Below are 18,915 nucleotides of genomic sequence, written 5' to 3' on the forward strand. Positions count from 1 at the left end.
AAAAAAAAACAAAAAACAAAAAACATTCTTTTGAATTCTTTGGCATTTCTTTTACATCTGCTTTTGGAATCTGCCACTAGAGAGGACATACTTTAGGCGGTATCGTGTTGCTGTATTTCTGTACTTCTTGTTGTCTTCTGTGGGATAGTTGTCTCTTCACCTGTCCTGAAGACTTGAGGAAGCAGCTTTCTCTTGATCGCGTGTCCCAGGGTGTTGATGCTGTGTGGATATGCAGTAGTGTATTCTTTGCTCCAGAGGTGGATGTCCTGCACTGGGACTTCAGGCCCCACCCCTACATATGCCTACTTGGATTTAGGCTGTTGGTCCTGGCCTTTTTGACTTTTGTCTCTCCTGTTCTTTGGGTTAAGCTTTCACTGAAGGTCAGTCAGGACTAGGCCATGGTTGGCCTAGTTTATTGTCTCTCAATTAGTTCAAAACCCTCATTAAACTCAAGGTGCTCAGCTCAGTCTCCAGCACAGCAACAAGAAGATAAAACAAGCCAGATAGAGAAATGCACTAAAGAAAATGAGCTCAAGGACTACACTCAGCACACAGCCATAGGGAAAGGGGGAAATGATACAGAATAAACTTTCATTTTATTTTTAAAAAGGCAGTGGGGAGCTGAGTGTTGGTTTACTAGGTGAGAGCATGTGTTGCCATTGCTGAAGATGGACTCAATGCCTAGCACCCACACAGTGGCTCACAGCCATCTGTAACTCCAGGTCCAGGGGAGCCAATGCCCTCTTCTAACCTTCTCAGGCATCTAGCATGCCTGTGGTACACACATACATGCATACAGATAAAACACTCTTACATAGAATTAAATAAGTCTGATTTAAAAAAAAAGACAACAGGAAGGCCTTTGTGGTTAAAGTTGCATTAATCTCAGCATTTAGGAGCTAAGAGAGCTGAATTTCTGTGAGTTTAAGGCCACCCTAGTCTACAGAGTGAGTTCTAGCCCAGCCACAGCTACATAGTAAGACTTTGTCTAAAAATAAATAATAGATATTAAAATTTTAAAATGGAAGAAAAGAGAAAAGGAAAACTAGTTTGTAAAGAGTTATCAAACCCTCCTGGCTGAGGTACTCAAAGAGCATCTGCTGTTGGTGGGTGCCAAGACTAGCAGGCTGTGCTGGGTTGCAGATGACAGCAAACAAGCTGGACTGGTAAGAAGGCCACACCCTGTATCTTTTCACTCAGCCAGACTGTATTCTCTCCTAACACTTTTAATAAGTACTTGAGGCATGGGAAATGGTGGACCCCTAAAGACCCCTCTCTCCCACTAAGCTTTGCCAGGCTATAATCTGACCAAGGTGGGCAAATGCTTGTCCCATAGATATACAGAATATGTGGCCAAGGGCACTGGCAGTATCTGGGTAGCGGCAGCTCCTTTAGGCTAGAGGCTTCTAGTCAGTGCGCCTAGTGCATGTCCAAGCTACACTTCTCCCCTTAGTGTCTCCTGAGTGAGAGAAGCAGTCTGAGCACTGAGTTCTGTTCTAAGGGAACCAGAAGCATCTACTGAGTTTGTCTGTTTAGGTCCTACAGCTCTCTGACCCAAACCCCTTTTGGAAACTACTTCCTCTTCTTTGATTTCTCATCACAGAGGCAGGGTTGCTTACTCCAGTGGCCTCTACTCTTTGTCTCAAATGCAAAACAACAAATAATGGATTAATTAGGAGGACATGAGTCTCTTTCATGTCTATCACTGTTTCTTTCCTCACTGACTAGACACCAAAAACTTCCAAAACTAGAAGCACACAGTAAGTGCTCCTTTGGAGAGGTCTGTGGGGCTCACCGTGCATCTTTGCTGTTTGCTTATGTTGTTGCATGTAGCTGTTCCTTTCTCTTCATTGCTGTAGTTCCTACATGAGCATGCTACACTTCTGTCCATTTTAGAGTTGTTGGACATTGGAGTTGGTGGACATCTATCTCTACGCCTCTCTTGTGTACTTGAGAATAATTGTTAAATCCTGGTTATATTTGTTTAGCTCTGTTATATCTCACAAAACTATTCTAAAGTGCTTGGACTTACTTCATAAATTTGAATTATTTGGGAATTAGTCTCTTAGTACATACATACACTTGTATGTGTTTGTATGTATTGTAGTGCTAGGAATTGAACATAGGGCTTCACTTATGCTAGGCAAACTCTCTGCTACTTAGTCCCACTAGCCTCCAAATTTATCTACAAGACAAGCTAGGCATGGTGGCGCATATCTGTAATCTCAGTGCTTGGGAAGCTGAGGCAGGAGCTATCACAAACTTTTTTAATTTTTTACTCTTATTTATGTGGATGTGTGTGCCTGCTTGTTTGTATGTGTACCACATGAATGCAGTATCAGAGGAGGCCAAAAGAGGGTGTTGGATCCCCTGAAGTTCCATGTAACTGTGAGCCACCCAATGTGGGTGCCAGTAATTGAATCCAGGTTCTAAAAAGTACAGGTGTTCTTAATAGCTGAGGCGTCTTGCCAGCCTGTCTGTCTCTCTGTCTCTCTCTCTCAACAATTTATTTACTGTATATTTGTGAGGCTGTGCCTGTGTCACTGCACATGTGGAGGCCAGAGGACAACTTTCGTGAGTAGATTTTGACTATCACTTTTGTGTGTGTTCTGCAGCTCTAACTTAGGCTGTCAGACTTGCTGGCCAGTGCCTTTACCTTCCGAGCCATCTCGCCAGCCCTGATTGCCTTAAGTTTTGTGTTTTGTTTGGGAACAACCTGGGTTACAACATAGTGAGTTCTAGGCAATTCCCTACTACAAAGGGAAACCTATTTCATTAAATTGATAATTTAGAAAATGCACAACAGAGTATCTGTGTATTCACATTTATAAATGTGTTTATATAGATATCTTTATGTCCAGTGTCTCATTTTGAAGATTTGTTTTCCTGGGAAAGGTAAAGGTTTAAACCTTGACTGTGTCTCATGTTTTTAGGAACTGTTTCATATAATACACTTGATTTGCTTCATCGAGCCACTGCGTTTATATCATTATGGAGCACAGGCTGGGTGCATGCAGTCCTAACACCAGGGGGCAGAAACAAAAGGATCACTGGGACTTGGATCACAGTAACCAAGCCAAAGAACAAAAACAGGGACGGGACACTTGACTTTAACCTTTGTTTCTTAAATGCCCGTTCTTAAATGTTTGTTTCTTAAAAACACAGCTTCTAAAGCTCAGGGTTTTCCATCACATAGTGTCTGTGTGAGTTAATGTAGTTCCCAAGGATAAACAATCTGAGAACCCTCTGCTTACACCTGAAAATATCATCAGTTGTTTTCTTCTACAAATATTACATTGTTCACTAATTGTTATTCCATTGGCTCTGTTAGAAGTGGATAGGAACCTGTTGTGGTGGCTCACACCTATGATCCCAGCACTTGGGAAGCAGAAACAGGCAGATCTCTGAGTTCAAGGCCAGCCTGGTCTATGTAGCAGGTTCCAGGACAGCCAGGGCTACTTGGAGAGATGGGTGTGTGTGTTAGTTATAGTAGTGTTGGGTAGGCTCCTAGTCAAAGAATGTCTTAAGTCGTCTGTGGAAAGCTATAATCTAGTAGTTGCTTAAAACTGGCCTAACAAGGGGCTGGAGAGATGGCTCAGAGGTTGGGAGCACTGGCTCCTCTTTCAGAGGATCCGGGTTCGATTCCCAGCACCCACATGGCAGCTCACAACTGTCTCTTAACTCCAGTCCCAGGGAATCTGACACCTTTACACCAACTCACATGAAATAAAGTTAAATAAAATTATTAAAAAAAAAAAACTGGCCTAATAACAGTCCAGACGCCCTGACTAGGAGGTCAGGGGAGGGTGAGGCAGGTAAGCTATTATGCTTTTTCAATTGTTCAAGCCTGGCTAACACATTAGAGGAAAATGATTGAGGGCACAGACTGGAAATTAATTTTAACTGTGGAATTAAAAATTCAGTACCGCTGTTGACGATGCGCTGAATGTTCTTCTGATGACTTGGGGAAGTTAATACTGCTAACAGAAAGTAGCAAGCATTTTGTGCTTTACTGCTTCCAGAGAAAATGTGTAGCCATTAAAGGTCACAATCTTCAGTTGATAAGCATTGTTAAATGCCCATTAATTGAAAGTAGCCCAGCAGAGGCTGGAGTGGTTAGGAACACTGGCGGCTCTTCCAGAGGACCTGGTTCAATCTCTAGCACCCACATGGTCTATCTTTAACTCCAATCTCAAGGGATCTCATGCTCTCTTCCGGCCTCTGGGGGGGTAATACATGCTTGTGGTACACATACATGCAGACATAAACACAAAATAATAAAATAATTTTTGGAGGGAGGAAGTTGAGACAGGGTTTCTCTGTGTATCTCTGGCTGTCCTAGAACTCACTCTGTAGACCAGGCTGGCCTCAAATTCACAGAGATCTGCCTGCCTCTGCTTCCATGAGTGCTGGGATCAAAGGCGGGTGTGCCACCACCACCTGGCTAATAAAATAATTTTTAAGCAAGAAAGTAGCCTCACAAAGTTAAGATAGATTTCTAAGTCTAATAATATACTTGGAAAATACTTCAAAGAATGAATACTGTTATTTAAATGACTAGCAAACATTATCTGTATCACATTGTGAGTGAGACCCACAGGACTGTTGTTTCTCTTAGATGATGTCTCATGCAGAAGGACAACAACGAGACCTGATTAGACGGATCGAATGCCTTCCTGCTTCTGGCCTTCTTAGTTCTTTGGACCAGGACCTCTTGATGCTCAAAGCTACTTCCATGGCAACGATGAACTGCTTAAACGACTGCTTCCACATCCTCCAGCTGCAGCACGCGTCCCATCAGAAGGGCTCGTTGCCCCCAGGTGGGTCAGAGATTAAAGGTAGGACTGAAGATTGGCCTTAAAACATGGGAAGCACTGATTTTGTTGTCATTTAATGCTATGAAAAACATTTTTTGAAAAATAGAAGAGGGAGCCGGGCGATGGTGGCGCACGCCTTTAATCCCAGCACTCGGGAGGCAGAGGCAGGCAGATCTCTGTGAGTTCAAGACCAGCCTGGTCTACAGAGCTAGTTCCAGCACAGGCTCCAAAGCCACAGAGAAACCCTGTCTCGAAAAACAAAACAAAAAGAAAAATAGAAGAGGGAAATTAAAAATCAATTGAGTCCCTTGATTTTTAGTTAGCATACTAGTGTAATACAAACTTCCTTATTTTGTGCTTTTTTATGGAATTCAGAATATTTTAGGTCTAATGTTTAACATTGAATATACGTTTCTAGACCTCAAACTCAGCACGTCGAAAGTTAAATAAATCTAGAGCTCAGTTTCTGTTAAAATAGTGGCATTTCTCTCCATTCCTGTATCCAGGTAATGGGTAGAATCACTGGGGTGTATCCTGACTCCCAGCTCTGTCCACTGCTCATTTCCTCTTTAGTGTTGTATTGTATTCTATCATGTCATGGTTTTCACTAAAGATCAGAAATACTTTCCAACTTACAATCTTTTGCTAAGGAAATTTTTTAGTTGTTTACATCCTTAGATGAGTACTTTGCTTCCCTCGAGTTATTCTTCTTATTTGAACATTGGTTGAGCTGCCCTGATGTAAGAGATGTGGGTTAATTTTAGTTAATGAGCTTGTTAGGAAAAGGAAACATCTTATTTCTAGTCTGTACTGTTTAATTTTTAAAAGTCTATCAGACAGCACTGGTTCTGGTTACTAGATTAAATGCTAAATAAACTTGATTAAATAGTATACCATTTAAAACAATCAGGAAACTTTTTGTATGGTTTATTTAATTTTTGATGTTTTCTTCATGATTAAGAAAGATGTATGGCCGGGCGGTGGTGGCGCACGCCTTTAATCCCAGCACTCGGGAGGCAGAGGCAGGTGGATCTCTGTGAGTTCGAGACCAGCCTGGTCTACAGAGCTAGTTCCAGGACAGGCTCCAAAGCCACAGAGAAACCCTGTCTCGAAAAAAAAAAAAAAAAAAAAAAAAAAAGAAAGATGTATGAGTAAATTTGCATTAATTGCCAAAGTTTGAAGTTTTAAAGTGAAAGTCATTTTCACATTGGACTTTTTGGAGGCTAGGTTTATAGGTGGTTCAAGGAATTACCTTATTACCATTGCTGGTTCTCACCATAGTTGCCATCTTTTCCAAATTCGGCTTGTAAAACTTTATTTTAAAATCTCCTCAGAATGAAAATATAACTTGGAAAAACAATTACCATTCCATTCAAATTCTTCAGTGACATGGAAGCTGAAATCTATGTTCAGAATATGTTTAACTCCATAAAGCCATATTTTTGTTTTATCCATTTATGGACTGGCTATAAACTCACTATGTATCATGTATCACAGGCTAGTCAGCTATTCCTGTTGCCTTGATTTTTTTTTTTTTTTAGTTTTATTTATTTATATTTTATGTGTAAGTGCTCTGCATGTGCACCTACATGCCAGAAGAGGGCGCTGGACCTCATTACAGATGGTTGTGAGCCGCCTTGTGGTTGCTGGGAATTGAACTCGGGACCTCTGGAAGAGCAGGCAGTGCTCTTAACCCGAGCCACCTCTCCAGCCCTTGCTGCACCTGCTTTCTAAGCACTGGGGTACAAGTATGTAGTTAATTTGGAGGGGCCTTGAGGCCAGATGGCTGATTTAGTAAAGTTTATTATAATGTCTAGTTACCTGACTAGCCCTCTAAACTGAGTCTTTTTAATTAATGCTCATGTGTCTTCTATTTTTTGAAAAAAAATGGATAGTGATATTAAAAATAGTTATTTTCAATTGGAGGGAGAATGTTTTCTTATCTGTACAACTTTAAAATAGGCCCGTGACCTTAGCCAGGACATCCCTCTAGTCTTCATGCCTTTAGTGCCAAGGGCCAGTGGACACACTACTAGCCTGTTGGGTACTTTGTCGTTTACTGCTCTTTTCAAGTCTGCTCTTTGACTTAGTAAATGGCCTACTGTTTTCAGTTTCAGTTTTAGTAGTCTGAGTGTCCCTTATTCTTGCACTCCATAACCTAGCTTCAGTGAAACCCAGATCAGCCTCTGAAATCAAATGGAACATTTCCATTATTGATTAGGCATAGAATCTTTGTTAAACTAGTTGAGGGTAACAAGAGACCATTGACTCATTAATTGAGAAGTGACAGATCTCCACATGTGACGCTGACTTTACAGGGTCAGCTCTGTGAGCTCAGTAGAAAAGATTTTCAGTTGAAATTACTTTAGGCTGTTGATGATTTAAATAGAAATATATGTGTAGTATTTAAATTAGAGCCAATGAGTTATTTTGATTGCTTGGGAAGATTGCAATGTTTAAACAAATTATGTTGGTCTCCCATCTCAGCTTCCTGGAGTGGCTCTCCACTAAAGCCTAATTATATACGTTTTGATGATTAGAGGGACATAATCAATACCACTGGCTAATGCGCTGTTCAGGAGCTCACTCCACGATTCACAGACTTGTCTAAGAAGCAAGATCAGCCCTATTCAGGGTGGATTTCTTTTACATAGCGTCTCATTTCAAGTTGCAAGTTGCCCTGTGGTGAAATACCCAATCACAGTGCTCATGCTAATGAGGCCCAGCCGCTGTCTCCTTTCAGGGCAGGTTGAACTGCTTTAGTCTTGTAGCGTCAAAACAAAATTGTTTAATAAAATCCAGATCTGCTGTACTTCCCAGATTATGAGCGAGTCTCAGCAGAATTTTTCTCTTACTTCATCAGGAGCAACCATTGAGTGGTTGGAACCAAAGATACCTTTATCAAACCACTATAGGAATGGAGCTGAGCAGCCCTTTGCACCTGAGCCGAGCAAGCCCATGGCTGTCCCGGAAGCACAGTCTGCCTCAGAGTCTGGAGCAGTAGCAAGGGTAAGGGGATATGAAGATTTGATTTTGGTGGAAGAAATGAGGAATCATTGAAAGGGGATGGTGTGGTTTTTGTTGTTAAGGCGTTTATGCCCACAGAACACTAGAGTTGCATTCTTGAAGCTTCTAGCTGTTGATATCTACCTGAAATCCGTTTGTTTGCTTTGGAAAAGCTCTTAATTGAACTTGAACATGGGTTTTCCAGGTCTAATGATGTCCCCTTTTTAGTCTTTAGTTTTGTCTGATACAGATAATTGTTTATTTGTTTTTTTTTTTCTTTTTGAGACAGGGTTTTACTCTTCCTAGCTGGCCTAAAACTTAATGGATAGCCCTAGTTGGACTTTAATGATCAATACTCCTCGTGGCTTACCTCACAGGCACCACCACACCCAGTCTCATCACATTTTTTGTGTTTGTTTGTTTTTGAGACAAGGTGTAGCCCTGCCGTTCAGGAATTCTCTTGTCAACCAGACTGGCCTTGAACTCCAGAGATTCACTGCCTCTGCCTCCCAACTGCTGGAATTTAAAAGCACGGGTCCACGCAACAGTGTAATTTAGCTTTGTTCATTGGTCTTTGCTTAAGTAGCACTGAGATTGTAAGCCTTGGTCACCAGTACAGCTGTTGCTCTCTGTCACATGACCTCTGGCTCATTTTGTGTTTAGGAACTACAGTGTTGTGTTCTGCCATAGACGTACTGTTAGAAATTATATCGTTTCTCATTTTGTTTGCTTTGCCTTTTATGTTCTCGTCTGCAATTTTTATGCCTACTATAATTACATAGAGAGTTGAAGCTATTTTCTGTCTAGTCTATATAATTAGTGTTTTAAAGTCAAAATAAGATACTGAGTTAATGTCCCTGTTGTTGAATGTCTAGTTTGTCTTTTTGTTTTAGTTTTAGTTTGTCTTTCTTATTAATAACACTATTGTTAAAGTATTATTTTTCCTCCCAATTTTTGATTATTTCTTTACATTATGTCCCCAATAGAATTACTGAGTCTAGATTAATGCAAACTTTATGATCATTTATATACGAGCAAGTTATTTCTTAAAAGATAAGGCACTAGTCCAAAACTGTAAAGACTTTGAATTTATGAAGAGGTGCTGGAAACAGGAAGCTGAGAAGTAGGAAAGCAGATTAGTAAGTAAATAGCATGTGTTGTCACACACATGTGCACACACTTGTAATTACCAGGCTGTCTGGAATTAGAGGAGAAACAAACAGGAAGACATAGTTCTCTCACTGAAGAGGTGTGGAATTTACTTGCAGCCACAACTACTGTACACTAAAACAAGCAGGTGATAAGATGAAACAAAAAGAAAAATTCTTTTATTTTTAATTTTTTTTTATTGAGAAAAAAAAATTTCTGCCTCCTCCCAGCCTCCCACTCCTCCCACCTTCCCCCCAAAAAGAAAAATTCTTAATTGATAAGATTTACCCTCCAGGAAAGAAGTACTGGGTAGAAGAGGAATGCTTTGGAAACAAAGCTTTTAAAGTTGGGCTTTCAGGTTCCTCACCTATAAAGTAGTGATGCTAATGCCTTGTGAGACTGTGGTCAGGATAAAGTTAGCAGGGTTACGGTATAACTAGCTGTGAGAGCCAGTCACAGCATTGTTAGGTGCTATAGTCGTGTGCTCAGTGTGGAGTAGTACTCCTCCTGCGGCATTGCTCCGTAGAGCTCACTGATGCTGTGTGGTCTCTGCTCCCAGGGAAATACAGTCAGGCAGGATCACGTGCTGGGATTAAAGGCGTGAACCTCCACCACCAGGCTGAAACGTGCATTTAATCCCAGCTCTCAGGAGGCAGAGGCAGGCCGATCTCTGAGGTCCAGGCCAGTCTGGTTTATATAGCAAGTTCCTGTCTCAAAAAAATTAAGTAATTTTTTCCCCTATTCCAGTGAATTATTTATTTGTTGTAGCACAATGAAAATTGGGCCAATATGATGGCTCAGTGGGTTAAGGCACTTGCCATCCAGCCTGACAACCTAAGTTCAGTCCCTGAAACTCACATAATAGGAGAGAACTGACACCTCTGCTGTCCTCTGACTTCCACGTGCACGCCATGCCCCCCACATGCCCACACACATACACACATATAACATATACACTTATACAGAGTATGTAAATAGATGTAATAAGGTTTTAATATTAAAATTGTATTCTACAGTTATTCTACCTGGTGTTTTCCTTCAATATTATTTCCAGTAGAGAACGTTCCATCCACAAAGTAACTGGGTTCTGTTTATCATTACTGTTTGGTTTTTGGTGCTGAGATTGAGTGTGCCAGGGTCTCGGGTAACTGAGCACATGCTCCATCTGAGAGAACCCCATCTCCAAAGGTGTTTGCATTATCAATCTGTAACCTATGTTCCCACCTCAGATGTAAGGGTACCTTTCAGAATATCAGCATTCTTAGTCACAAGCTAGGGGCTTTCCTCCGAGGTCTCCTGTAATTACTTAATCTCATAGAATGGTTTTGTTTGGTCCATGTGTAGAGAGGGCTGTCAGTTCCCCTTGTTTTAAGAGTGACCAACGTTCATGTAGACTTTCTGTGCAGTGATCTAGGCTCCAGAGCAGGGGCTGCTCCTGACAGGCTCACTCTTAAAGAGGGGTGTGAGGAAGGAAGTCTTGGCTTCACTCCTCAAGGTCATAAAGACAGAAAGCTCTGTACTGTAAACACGCAAAATTAGTCTGTGCAGTCTTTTTTATTTTTATTTTATTTTATTTTGGCTTTTAGAGATAGAGTTTTTCTGTATAGCTTTGAAGCCTGTCTTGGAACTCACTCTGTAGACCAGGCTGGCCTCTCAGAGATCTGCCTGCCTGGGCCTCCCAAGTGCTGGGATTAAAGGTGTGCTCCATCATACCTGGCAGGTTTGAGATTTTGTTAGTTTGTATGTGTCTGTGTACTGTCCATGTGTGTTTGGTTTGGTTTTGGTCTAGCTACACAGAACAAAAACATGTGAGTATCTTACCTGAATGGAATTAATAGCAGTGGAGAAATAAAAATGACAGCACCAAGATAATGTCTTTATAAAAATCCTCATAACTCAAAAAAAAAAAAAAAAGCCGAGCTCTGGTGTCACCTGCCTTTAATCCCAGTACTCGGGAGGCAGAGGCAGGCGGATCTCTGTGAGTTCGAGACCAGCCTGGTCTACAGAGCTAGTTCCAGGACAGGCTCCAAAAGCACAGAGAAACCCTGTCTCGAAAAACCAAAAAAAAAAAGTTCCTCATAACTATCGAAGCATGAAGGCTTACACCTGTATTCCTAGCTCTGTGTGAGGCTGTGGGTTTAAGACTGTGCCCAAATTACCTACTCACCCCCACTCCACTATTCTGATATTCTTAAATCTAGTAAAGTAGAAAAGATGGCATTCTTATATTCAGTTTTTTGGAGAAAGATGCTGACAAGATGATCTTTGAGAGGCAGGGCACCACCTCTGTATAGACGTGACAGCTGATGAGGTTCTCTTGAACCTTGGTGTATTTGTTGTTCAAGGCAAGCTGGGTAGGTATGGTGGCTCCAGCCCTTCAATCCTAGCCACTCTAAAGACTGAAGCAAGAGAATCATCACAAGTTCAAAGTCAGCCTGAACTGCAAAGTGAGTCTCCAAGCTACCCCAGCTACAGAGTGAAACTCTGGCAAAAACATAAAAGTCAGCAGGGTTGAGGAGATGGACCATTTGGCAGTTTCTGTCATGCATATATGAGACTCTGAGTTCAGATTCCTTGGCACCCATGTAAAATTGAGGTGCGGTGGCACTGCAGTGCTGTGGAACAGGGTTAGGGAGATGGAGATAGGCAGACTCCTGCAGCTCACTGGCCAGCTATCCTAGAAGAATCGGTGACCTCTGGGTCATTGAGCGATCTAGTCTGAAAAAATAAAGCAAAAAGCAATAGAGGAAGGTCTCTGACATCAGCCTCTAGCCTTTACATATATATATACAAACTCGCACCACACACAGTCAGAACCCAAGAGCTTATAATTTCAGCATGTGCCAAGTGAATTCAAGAGAATTGGGAGTTCAAAGACATACTTAGTTCCAGGCCAACCTGGACCATTTGAAACTGTTTCGAAACAAAAATAATTACTGAGATTAAAGGCTAGCCTGGGCTATGGAGTAAATCCTACCCCACCTCCGCCTTCATCGAAAAGCCCTAAAAAATTAAAAGTAAGCTAAAGTAATAAATATGCAGTTGTTTAACTAGTCATTAGAGCCAGTGAGTTGTTTAGCTAGTCATTAGAGCCAGTGAGTTGATTAACTACTCATTAGAGCCAGTGAGTTGTTTAGCTAGTCATTAGAGCTAGTGAGTTGTTTAACTAGTCATTAGAGCCAGTGAGTTGTTTAGCTAGTCATTAGAGCCAGTGAGTTGTTTAACTAGTCATTAGAGCCAGTGAGTTGGAAGTACGCATCTTCTTTTTTCTAGGAGGTTGTTGATTTGATTAAAATGCCGCACAGAGTACTTTTGGTGGCAATTGTGACTGACAGGCCACAGAGCATTTACGTGTATCTGGAATCTCTTGAACCACAGATCTTCTAAGGCATAAGTGATAGCAAAATAAGGTTCACGATAGTTAGATTTGATATGTGTGTGCATTCACCTTCAAATTTTACTTTATAGCTTTAGGTTAAACAGGGACAAATATTTAATCCTTAAACCTCTTGAATTTGGGGTTGGAGAGATGGCTCAGCAGTTGAGAGAGCATACTGCTCTTGAAGAGGACCAGTGTGTAGCTCCTAGCACTCGTGTTGGGTGGCTCACAGCTCTCTTGTCAGCTACGCATACATACCCACAGACAAAAGACATAATTTTTCAAAGTGATAAAATAAAAAATTAAAACAAAACCTGAATTTAGCCAGACTTGGTGGCTTATGCCTGTACTCCCAAAACTTGGGAGGCTGAGTTCAAGGGCAGTTTGCCTTATATAGTGAGATACTTTGTCTCAAACAAAAATCACTTAAAATTGTAGATGTGGTAGTGGTTCCCAGATTAGTGTCAAAGCTAAGTTTATTCAGGGGACATTCTTTGGTCTTTTTGAAAAATACTGTTTCTACAAAATGAATGTATTTTATTATCATTACATTCCTGTGATCTCAATACACAGAAAGCTAAGATGGGAGTTTGAGGCCAGCTTTGAATACATAGTGAGTACTGGGTTAACCATGGTTACACAGTAAGACTATGTCTCAAAAAACAAACAGATAAAAAAAAATCCCATGTGTCACAGGACCACAGTCTGTTCTGTACCAGTAATTATGATCTCTTCAAAGGAAATGTTTTTCCTTAATGATAGTTGTATTTTCAGAAGGGTTTTGCTCACCCTCTGATTTATTTAAACCTAGAATAAATATCTCCAAGACTGAACTGTTTTTTCTTAGTAAATGTTAATAAGTCCTTATAACACTGGACTCTGCTCTCTTCCCCACCGAGGAACCTGAAGAGATTGATGCAGATGATGAGCTCGAGGACACCTGTGACAACAAGGAGGATGACCTGGGGGCAGTGGAGGAGCAGCGCAGCGTCATCCTGCATCTCTTGTCACAGCTCAAGCTGGGCATGGACTTAACGAGAGTAAGTCACAGGCCAGGTGCTGTAAGGCTGACAGCAGACAGCCCACTGTGGTGCTTGACATCTGCAATCCTTTGACGGGAGAGACCGAGGCAGGAGGATGGTGAACTCAAGGCCAGCCTGGGCTGCTTAGATGTCTCTCACAAACAAACTGAGACGTGGGTTCCATCGAAGGCTGTGTAGGTAGAGGTGAAAGATTGTTCCTCGTGCTCACCTGTCATGGAACATTAAATAGAAAGCCTTTTGCCTTTAGAATTCAGTTTTTATCACTGAGAAGTCAAAAACACTGTCCTTTTGTATGCTTGGGTTGGGAGGGTGTTTAGCTGAGACTTTCTGTGTTTGATAGGAGCTTTTCCTTTACACCGCGTATTTATATGAGTCAGTTCTGTCCTTCCAACTCCTTTTACTTCAGGCTTTCGTTGGTATCATTCTGATCAGGAAATATGTTCACATTAGCTGTTGTGGTTCTTGTTGAAGTAGTCTGGTGAGGGATTATCTGGTATTCATTGCTATGGTGGTTTCTGTCCTTACTAGAATTTAGGTTTAAAAGCCATAAAAGCAGCATTGAGGTTTATGAGACATAGAACACTTATTAAGAATCTTCTAGTAACTCAGGTGGAAAAGCTCTCTTTTGATATAAATCAAATGTTATGTACTTTCCTTATTTGTGTTTTATTAACTAAAAACATTTTATTGTTGTTAATTGAGCACCATTCATACAACATTTAAAGGAATGGTGCTTCCAAACCATAAGGAGTACGTGACACACGCATGTGTGTGCCCCAGAAGCAAGGGACTAGAGTCGGGTCATGGGCCTTGCAGCAGCACTTTTACCATCCGAGCTCCCTCTCCAGCCCCATCTTCCTACATTTAAAATGATACTAAATGAGGATAGTTGAGCATGTTGTAGAAAATTTGGAAACAATAAAGCTGGATCTGGTGGTCCGCACCTGTAATCTCATGTCTAGGAGACTGAGGCAAGAGGATTGTCTGAGTTTCAAGGAAGCTGGGATACATGACAGGTAATAGTCTCCCATCATCTCACTGTCCCTAAAGTATAGGATCATCTTCCAGGTTAATCATATGGAGGAGACCGACCATAGCAAGGATTTCCAGGCAACTGTGAAATGAAACCCCTCCCACACTAACCTAAATGTAGCTAGAACTCGGAGTCTTCTAGAGCCTCCCAGTTGTAGCTTCCTACTTTCCCTGTCTGTAGTGCTGAAGAAGGAAGCTTAAAAGAAATCCCACACTAGCTCAGAATTGAGTGTAACAGAGGGTTATTTATTTAGGGTTAGACTCACAGATAACAATCCTCTGCTGAATGGGGAAGAGCAACCGAATTCCGCAACCGGAAAAGAGGCTGGATGCTCGCTTTACATCGGCATAAATAGTGTAAGAGGCCCCAGCGGGCGGCAGGAATCCCTACAGCATAGTGCATAGTGCCTCACTTGAAGTGTAGTCAGGTCTGCTTTTCTTCATCATGCCTGGCTCTTTTTTTATTGTATTGTTTTATTTATGTTTCTTTTCTTTCATTCATATTATTTCTTTCCTTTAAGAAATTAACTGAGAGAATGATTACTTGGTGGGTAAAATGGGTATGAACTTCTTGGGACTTTTGAAAAATCCTGCCAGTTTGCTTTCTCAAAGAGTTGAATCATTTTGCATTCTTCTGTTTCTGCCTTAAGTAAAACATTTAATCTGTCTTGCTTTGGGCTATTAAAACTTCTCTTCAAAATTACTCATTTGTGCTAAAAATTAACTTTGAGTTACAATTGTTGCTTTGGTCTGTGATATATCTCTCTAGTCTGTTCTGTCATTCGCTCTCATTTCTTCTCTTCCCTCCTCCCCAGGCTGTAGAGCTGAGTATGGCCTTGAACTTGGAGTCCTCCTGCCCCCACCTTCTAAGTGTTTAGATTAAAAGTGTGGATCACCTTGCCCAGTTTCATGCGATGCTGGACAGTGAACATGGTCCTGTGTGAGCCTAGGCCTTGTACATGCCAGGCTAGCACTCTGCCCACTGAGCTACATACATCCCCAACCCTTGACCTTTTCATTCTCAGGAAATGAATTTTTCAACTAGATGTTTTTGTTCACTTTTATGGTTTGAGTGTTTCGCCTATAATTATATGTGCACCCACGTGAGTGAGTGGTGACCCCCAAGAGTCAGAAGAGTGCACTGGGTCCTTGAAACTGAAGTTACAGATGGTTCTGAGCCATCATATGGGTCCTGGGAACCACACTGGATCCTCTGTAAGAACAGCAAATGCCTCTGTCTGTGAGGCTATTCTCCAGGAAACAAAACGTTATAATCTACAGGGTTTTTTTTTTTGTTTGTTTTGTTTTATTAAGATAGTTTCTTCTTATTGTGTAATCCTGTATCTTAGTTCGATTCTCTATTTCTGTGATAAAACCCTGACTGAAAACAACTTGGACGAGAAAGGGTTTATTTCAGCTTACAGCTCACAGTCTCTTCATGAAGAGAAGTCACATCAAAACCCTGAAGACAGGGCTGGGTGGTGGTGCGCTCAGGCAGAGGCAGGTGGATTCTGTGAGAGTTAGGACAGACAGTGCTGTTACACAGAGAAGCCCTGTCTTGAGGGGTGGAGGGAGCCTGGAGACAGAAACTGATGCAGAGATCATGGAGGATGCTGCTCACTGAACTATTCCTTGTGGCTGGCTCAGCCTGCTTTCTTATACCATCTGGGACCACCCCTCCAGGGGAGCAAATCAAGAAAATGCCCACAAACATGTCTTCGGGCCAGTCTGATTGATGTAGTTTCTCAGTTGAGTCCTTCTCAAAAGAACCTGGCTTGTGTCCTGTTTACAAAAATTAACTAGCACGTGCTGGCTTGGCCACATAGGAAGGGGTCTGCCTCATGCTCCCAATTCAGCTTCCCACAATTTATTTTTAAGAAGAACAGGATGTGGGCCTGAAGAGAAAGGCTCAGCAGTGAAAAACAGGTACTGCTCTTGCAGCAGACGTAAGTTTGGTTCCCAGCTCCCTTGTTAATGCAGCTTACAACCAACTGTAATTGAGGGAAGCTGACACCCTCTTCTGGTTTCCACTGGCCCTGTACTCACCTGCACGTACCCTACACAAAGACACACATATACAAATAATTAAAAATTACATTAAAATTACTAAATTTTAAAATTACATTACTAAAAGAGAAATGGCATGTCTCATACAGTACAATGTTCCTGGTATATTCATGCAGCCTGGAAGCCTAAGAACTATAGAAAATCCGTTGGACACGGCCCCTGAGTATTCTGTGCAGCTCTGGAACTCATGTCAGGCCTCTGTCTTTTTGTCTTGAATTTGTATTTAATCTTAACCATTCAGGCAGAGTCTCATCTCCTTTTAAACATGTTTGGGGTTTTATTTTGTCTTGTTTTTGTTTCTTATTATAAAGACCACATCCTTTTGTTTGTAGCAAATGCTCTTAGAAGATAGAAGTAATTATTTTCGGATATATATCTATATATAGATATAGATATATTAATTCTCCCTCTTAATTGATTTGCATTGATGTTTTAGGTGGTACTTCCTACATTTATCCTGGAGAAGCGCTCCTTACTAGAAATGTATGCAGATTTCATGTCTCATCCAGACCTGTTCATAGGCATCACCAATGGAGCCACGCCCGAGGACCGGATGATTCGCTTCGTTGAGTACTACCTTACCTCATTTCATGAAGGCCGGAAGGGAGCCATTGCTAAGAAGCCGTACAATCCTATCATTGGGGAGACTTTCCACTGCTCCTGGAGGGTACCAAAGGGCGGAATGGCATCCGGTTTGAGTGGCAGCTCTTGCACCTCCGCCGTCACAAATCATGCCCCTCTGCCGGAGGATGTTCTAGCCCAGGGGGTCTCAGACTGTTACACTGTCAGATTTGTCGCTGAGCAAGTTTCCCATCATCCTCCAGTCTCAGGATTTTATGCAGAATGTACAGAAAGGAAGATGTGTGTAAATGCGCATGTCTGGACTAAAAGCAAGTTCTTAGGCATGTCCATAGGTGTGACAATGGTTGGAGAAGGTGAGTAGAAAGATTGTTCTCCAGTTTTTAATATTAAACTTGCTAAGCTTGGAAAGGCTGTATAGGGATTAATTGTAGGATTTACATATGAATATTTGCCTACATATATGTTAAGTGCACCACATGTATGCAGTAACCACTTACAGGCAGTTGTGAGCTACCATATTGGGGACTGGGAACTGAGCCCCTGAAGTCCTCTGCAAAAGTAGCCAGTGCCTATAACTGCTGAGTTCTCTCTCCAGCCCCTAGTTAGAGATTTTAAGTGTTACATATACTGCTTTTTTTGCTGTTGTGCTCCAGAATGTATATTGAGACACACTAGAATACTGTGCTCTTAGTATGAACAAATAGAAATTCTCCTTGAAATTATATTTTAAAAATTTAAATATGAAGATTTTTAGGTTGTTTTTAGACAGGGTCTTACTGAGTAGCTCTGGCTGGCCTGAAACTCTGAACTCACTGAAATTACGGGGGTTCACCACCGCACTTATAAAGTGTTTTACTGTGGAAACTTGGCAGCATGGTGGCACACCTTTAATCTCAGCACTCCGGAGGCCGAAGCAGGCAGATCTCTGGCAGTTTGGGGCTAGCCTGATCTACATTGTGAGTTTCAGGGCATATATAGAACCTCACTTTGTTATGTGCTCCTGAAGGAGAGCTGTTGTTACTCGTTTTCAGTGGAGTAGTCTGGCATTGTAGCCTCTGCTTCTCAGTTACGTAAGGAGGAGCATGTGTCACTTTCAAATGTGAATCCTGAGGGGAGGTACAGTTCTTATTAGCTGATCCTTTCTTGTATTCAAGTATTGCCTTTTGGAAACTAAACTGTCTTCTGTTACCCTTAGCAACAAGTAAAAAAGATGAAGGAATAGAGAAATTGTGAGATGCTGAGTCTGTTAGGTCCTTGCCTTGCAAAAACGCACCCCAAGGTCAGGTCCCCAGCATCCATGACAGGAGGAAAGCCAGGCATGGCAATGGGTACGCAGTAAGTGACCGGCCTCAAAAGAAAGTGGTGACTGCAATACTCGGAGGCTGAGGCAAGCAGAACTCTGTAGTTTCAGGCTAGCCTTGTTACAGGAAGCCGCGGGATGTTGACCTCTGGTCTCTGTATACATGCATAAGTATATGCATGCACAAACACACACACACACACAAAATACGTGTGTACCACCACCCACACACACACAGTTGCATGGGATTTATTTTGTTATTTATGTTCTTCAACATTAGGGGGAAATTAGTTTAATTGCTTAGGTTTTAGGATTCCATGAGTCTTACTTTCCCTATATTTATTAAAATCAGATTGAATCAGAATCTCTATGTAGCTCTGACTGACTTGCTACTCGCTATGAAGACCAAGTTGCCCCAAATTCACAGAGACCTATCTGCCTCTGCCTCTTACGTGCCAGGATTAATGATGTGTGCTGCCACAACCAGTTCCATTTGTTTTTGATAATTCTAAAATTTTATTTTTTATAAAGTTTTTTTTT

At 41.6% G+C, this 18,915-nt stretch overlaps 1 protein-coding gene across 1 annotated transcript in view; it reads left to right on the forward strand.

Annotated features, from left to right (window-relative positions):
* Window positions 1-18,915, forward strand: part of Osbpl11 (oxysterol binding protein like 11) — a 61,056-nt gene that overhangs the window by 24,554 nt on the left and 17,587 nt on the right. Inside the window, exons 6-9 of the mRNA XM_026787514.1 lie at window positions 4,619-4,820; window positions 7,681-7,826; window positions 13,251-13,391; window positions 16,930-17,428. Coding sequence (XP_026643315.1) covers window positions 4,619-4,820; window positions 7,681-7,826; window positions 13,251-13,391; window positions 16,930-17,428 — 988 coding nt within the window. The remainder of the gene's footprint in view (window positions 1-4,618; window positions 4,821-7,680; window positions 7,827-13,250; window positions 13,392-16,929; window positions 17,429-18,915) is intronic.

Source organism: Microtus ochrogaster, chromosome 2 (genome assembly GCF_000317375.1).
Source record: "Microtus ochrogaster isolate Prairie Vole_2 chromosome 2, MicOch1.0, whole genome shotgun sequence".
Classification (NCBI taxonomy): Eukaryota; Metazoa; Chordata; class Mammalia; order Rodentia; family Cricetidae; genus Microtus; species Microtus ochrogaster.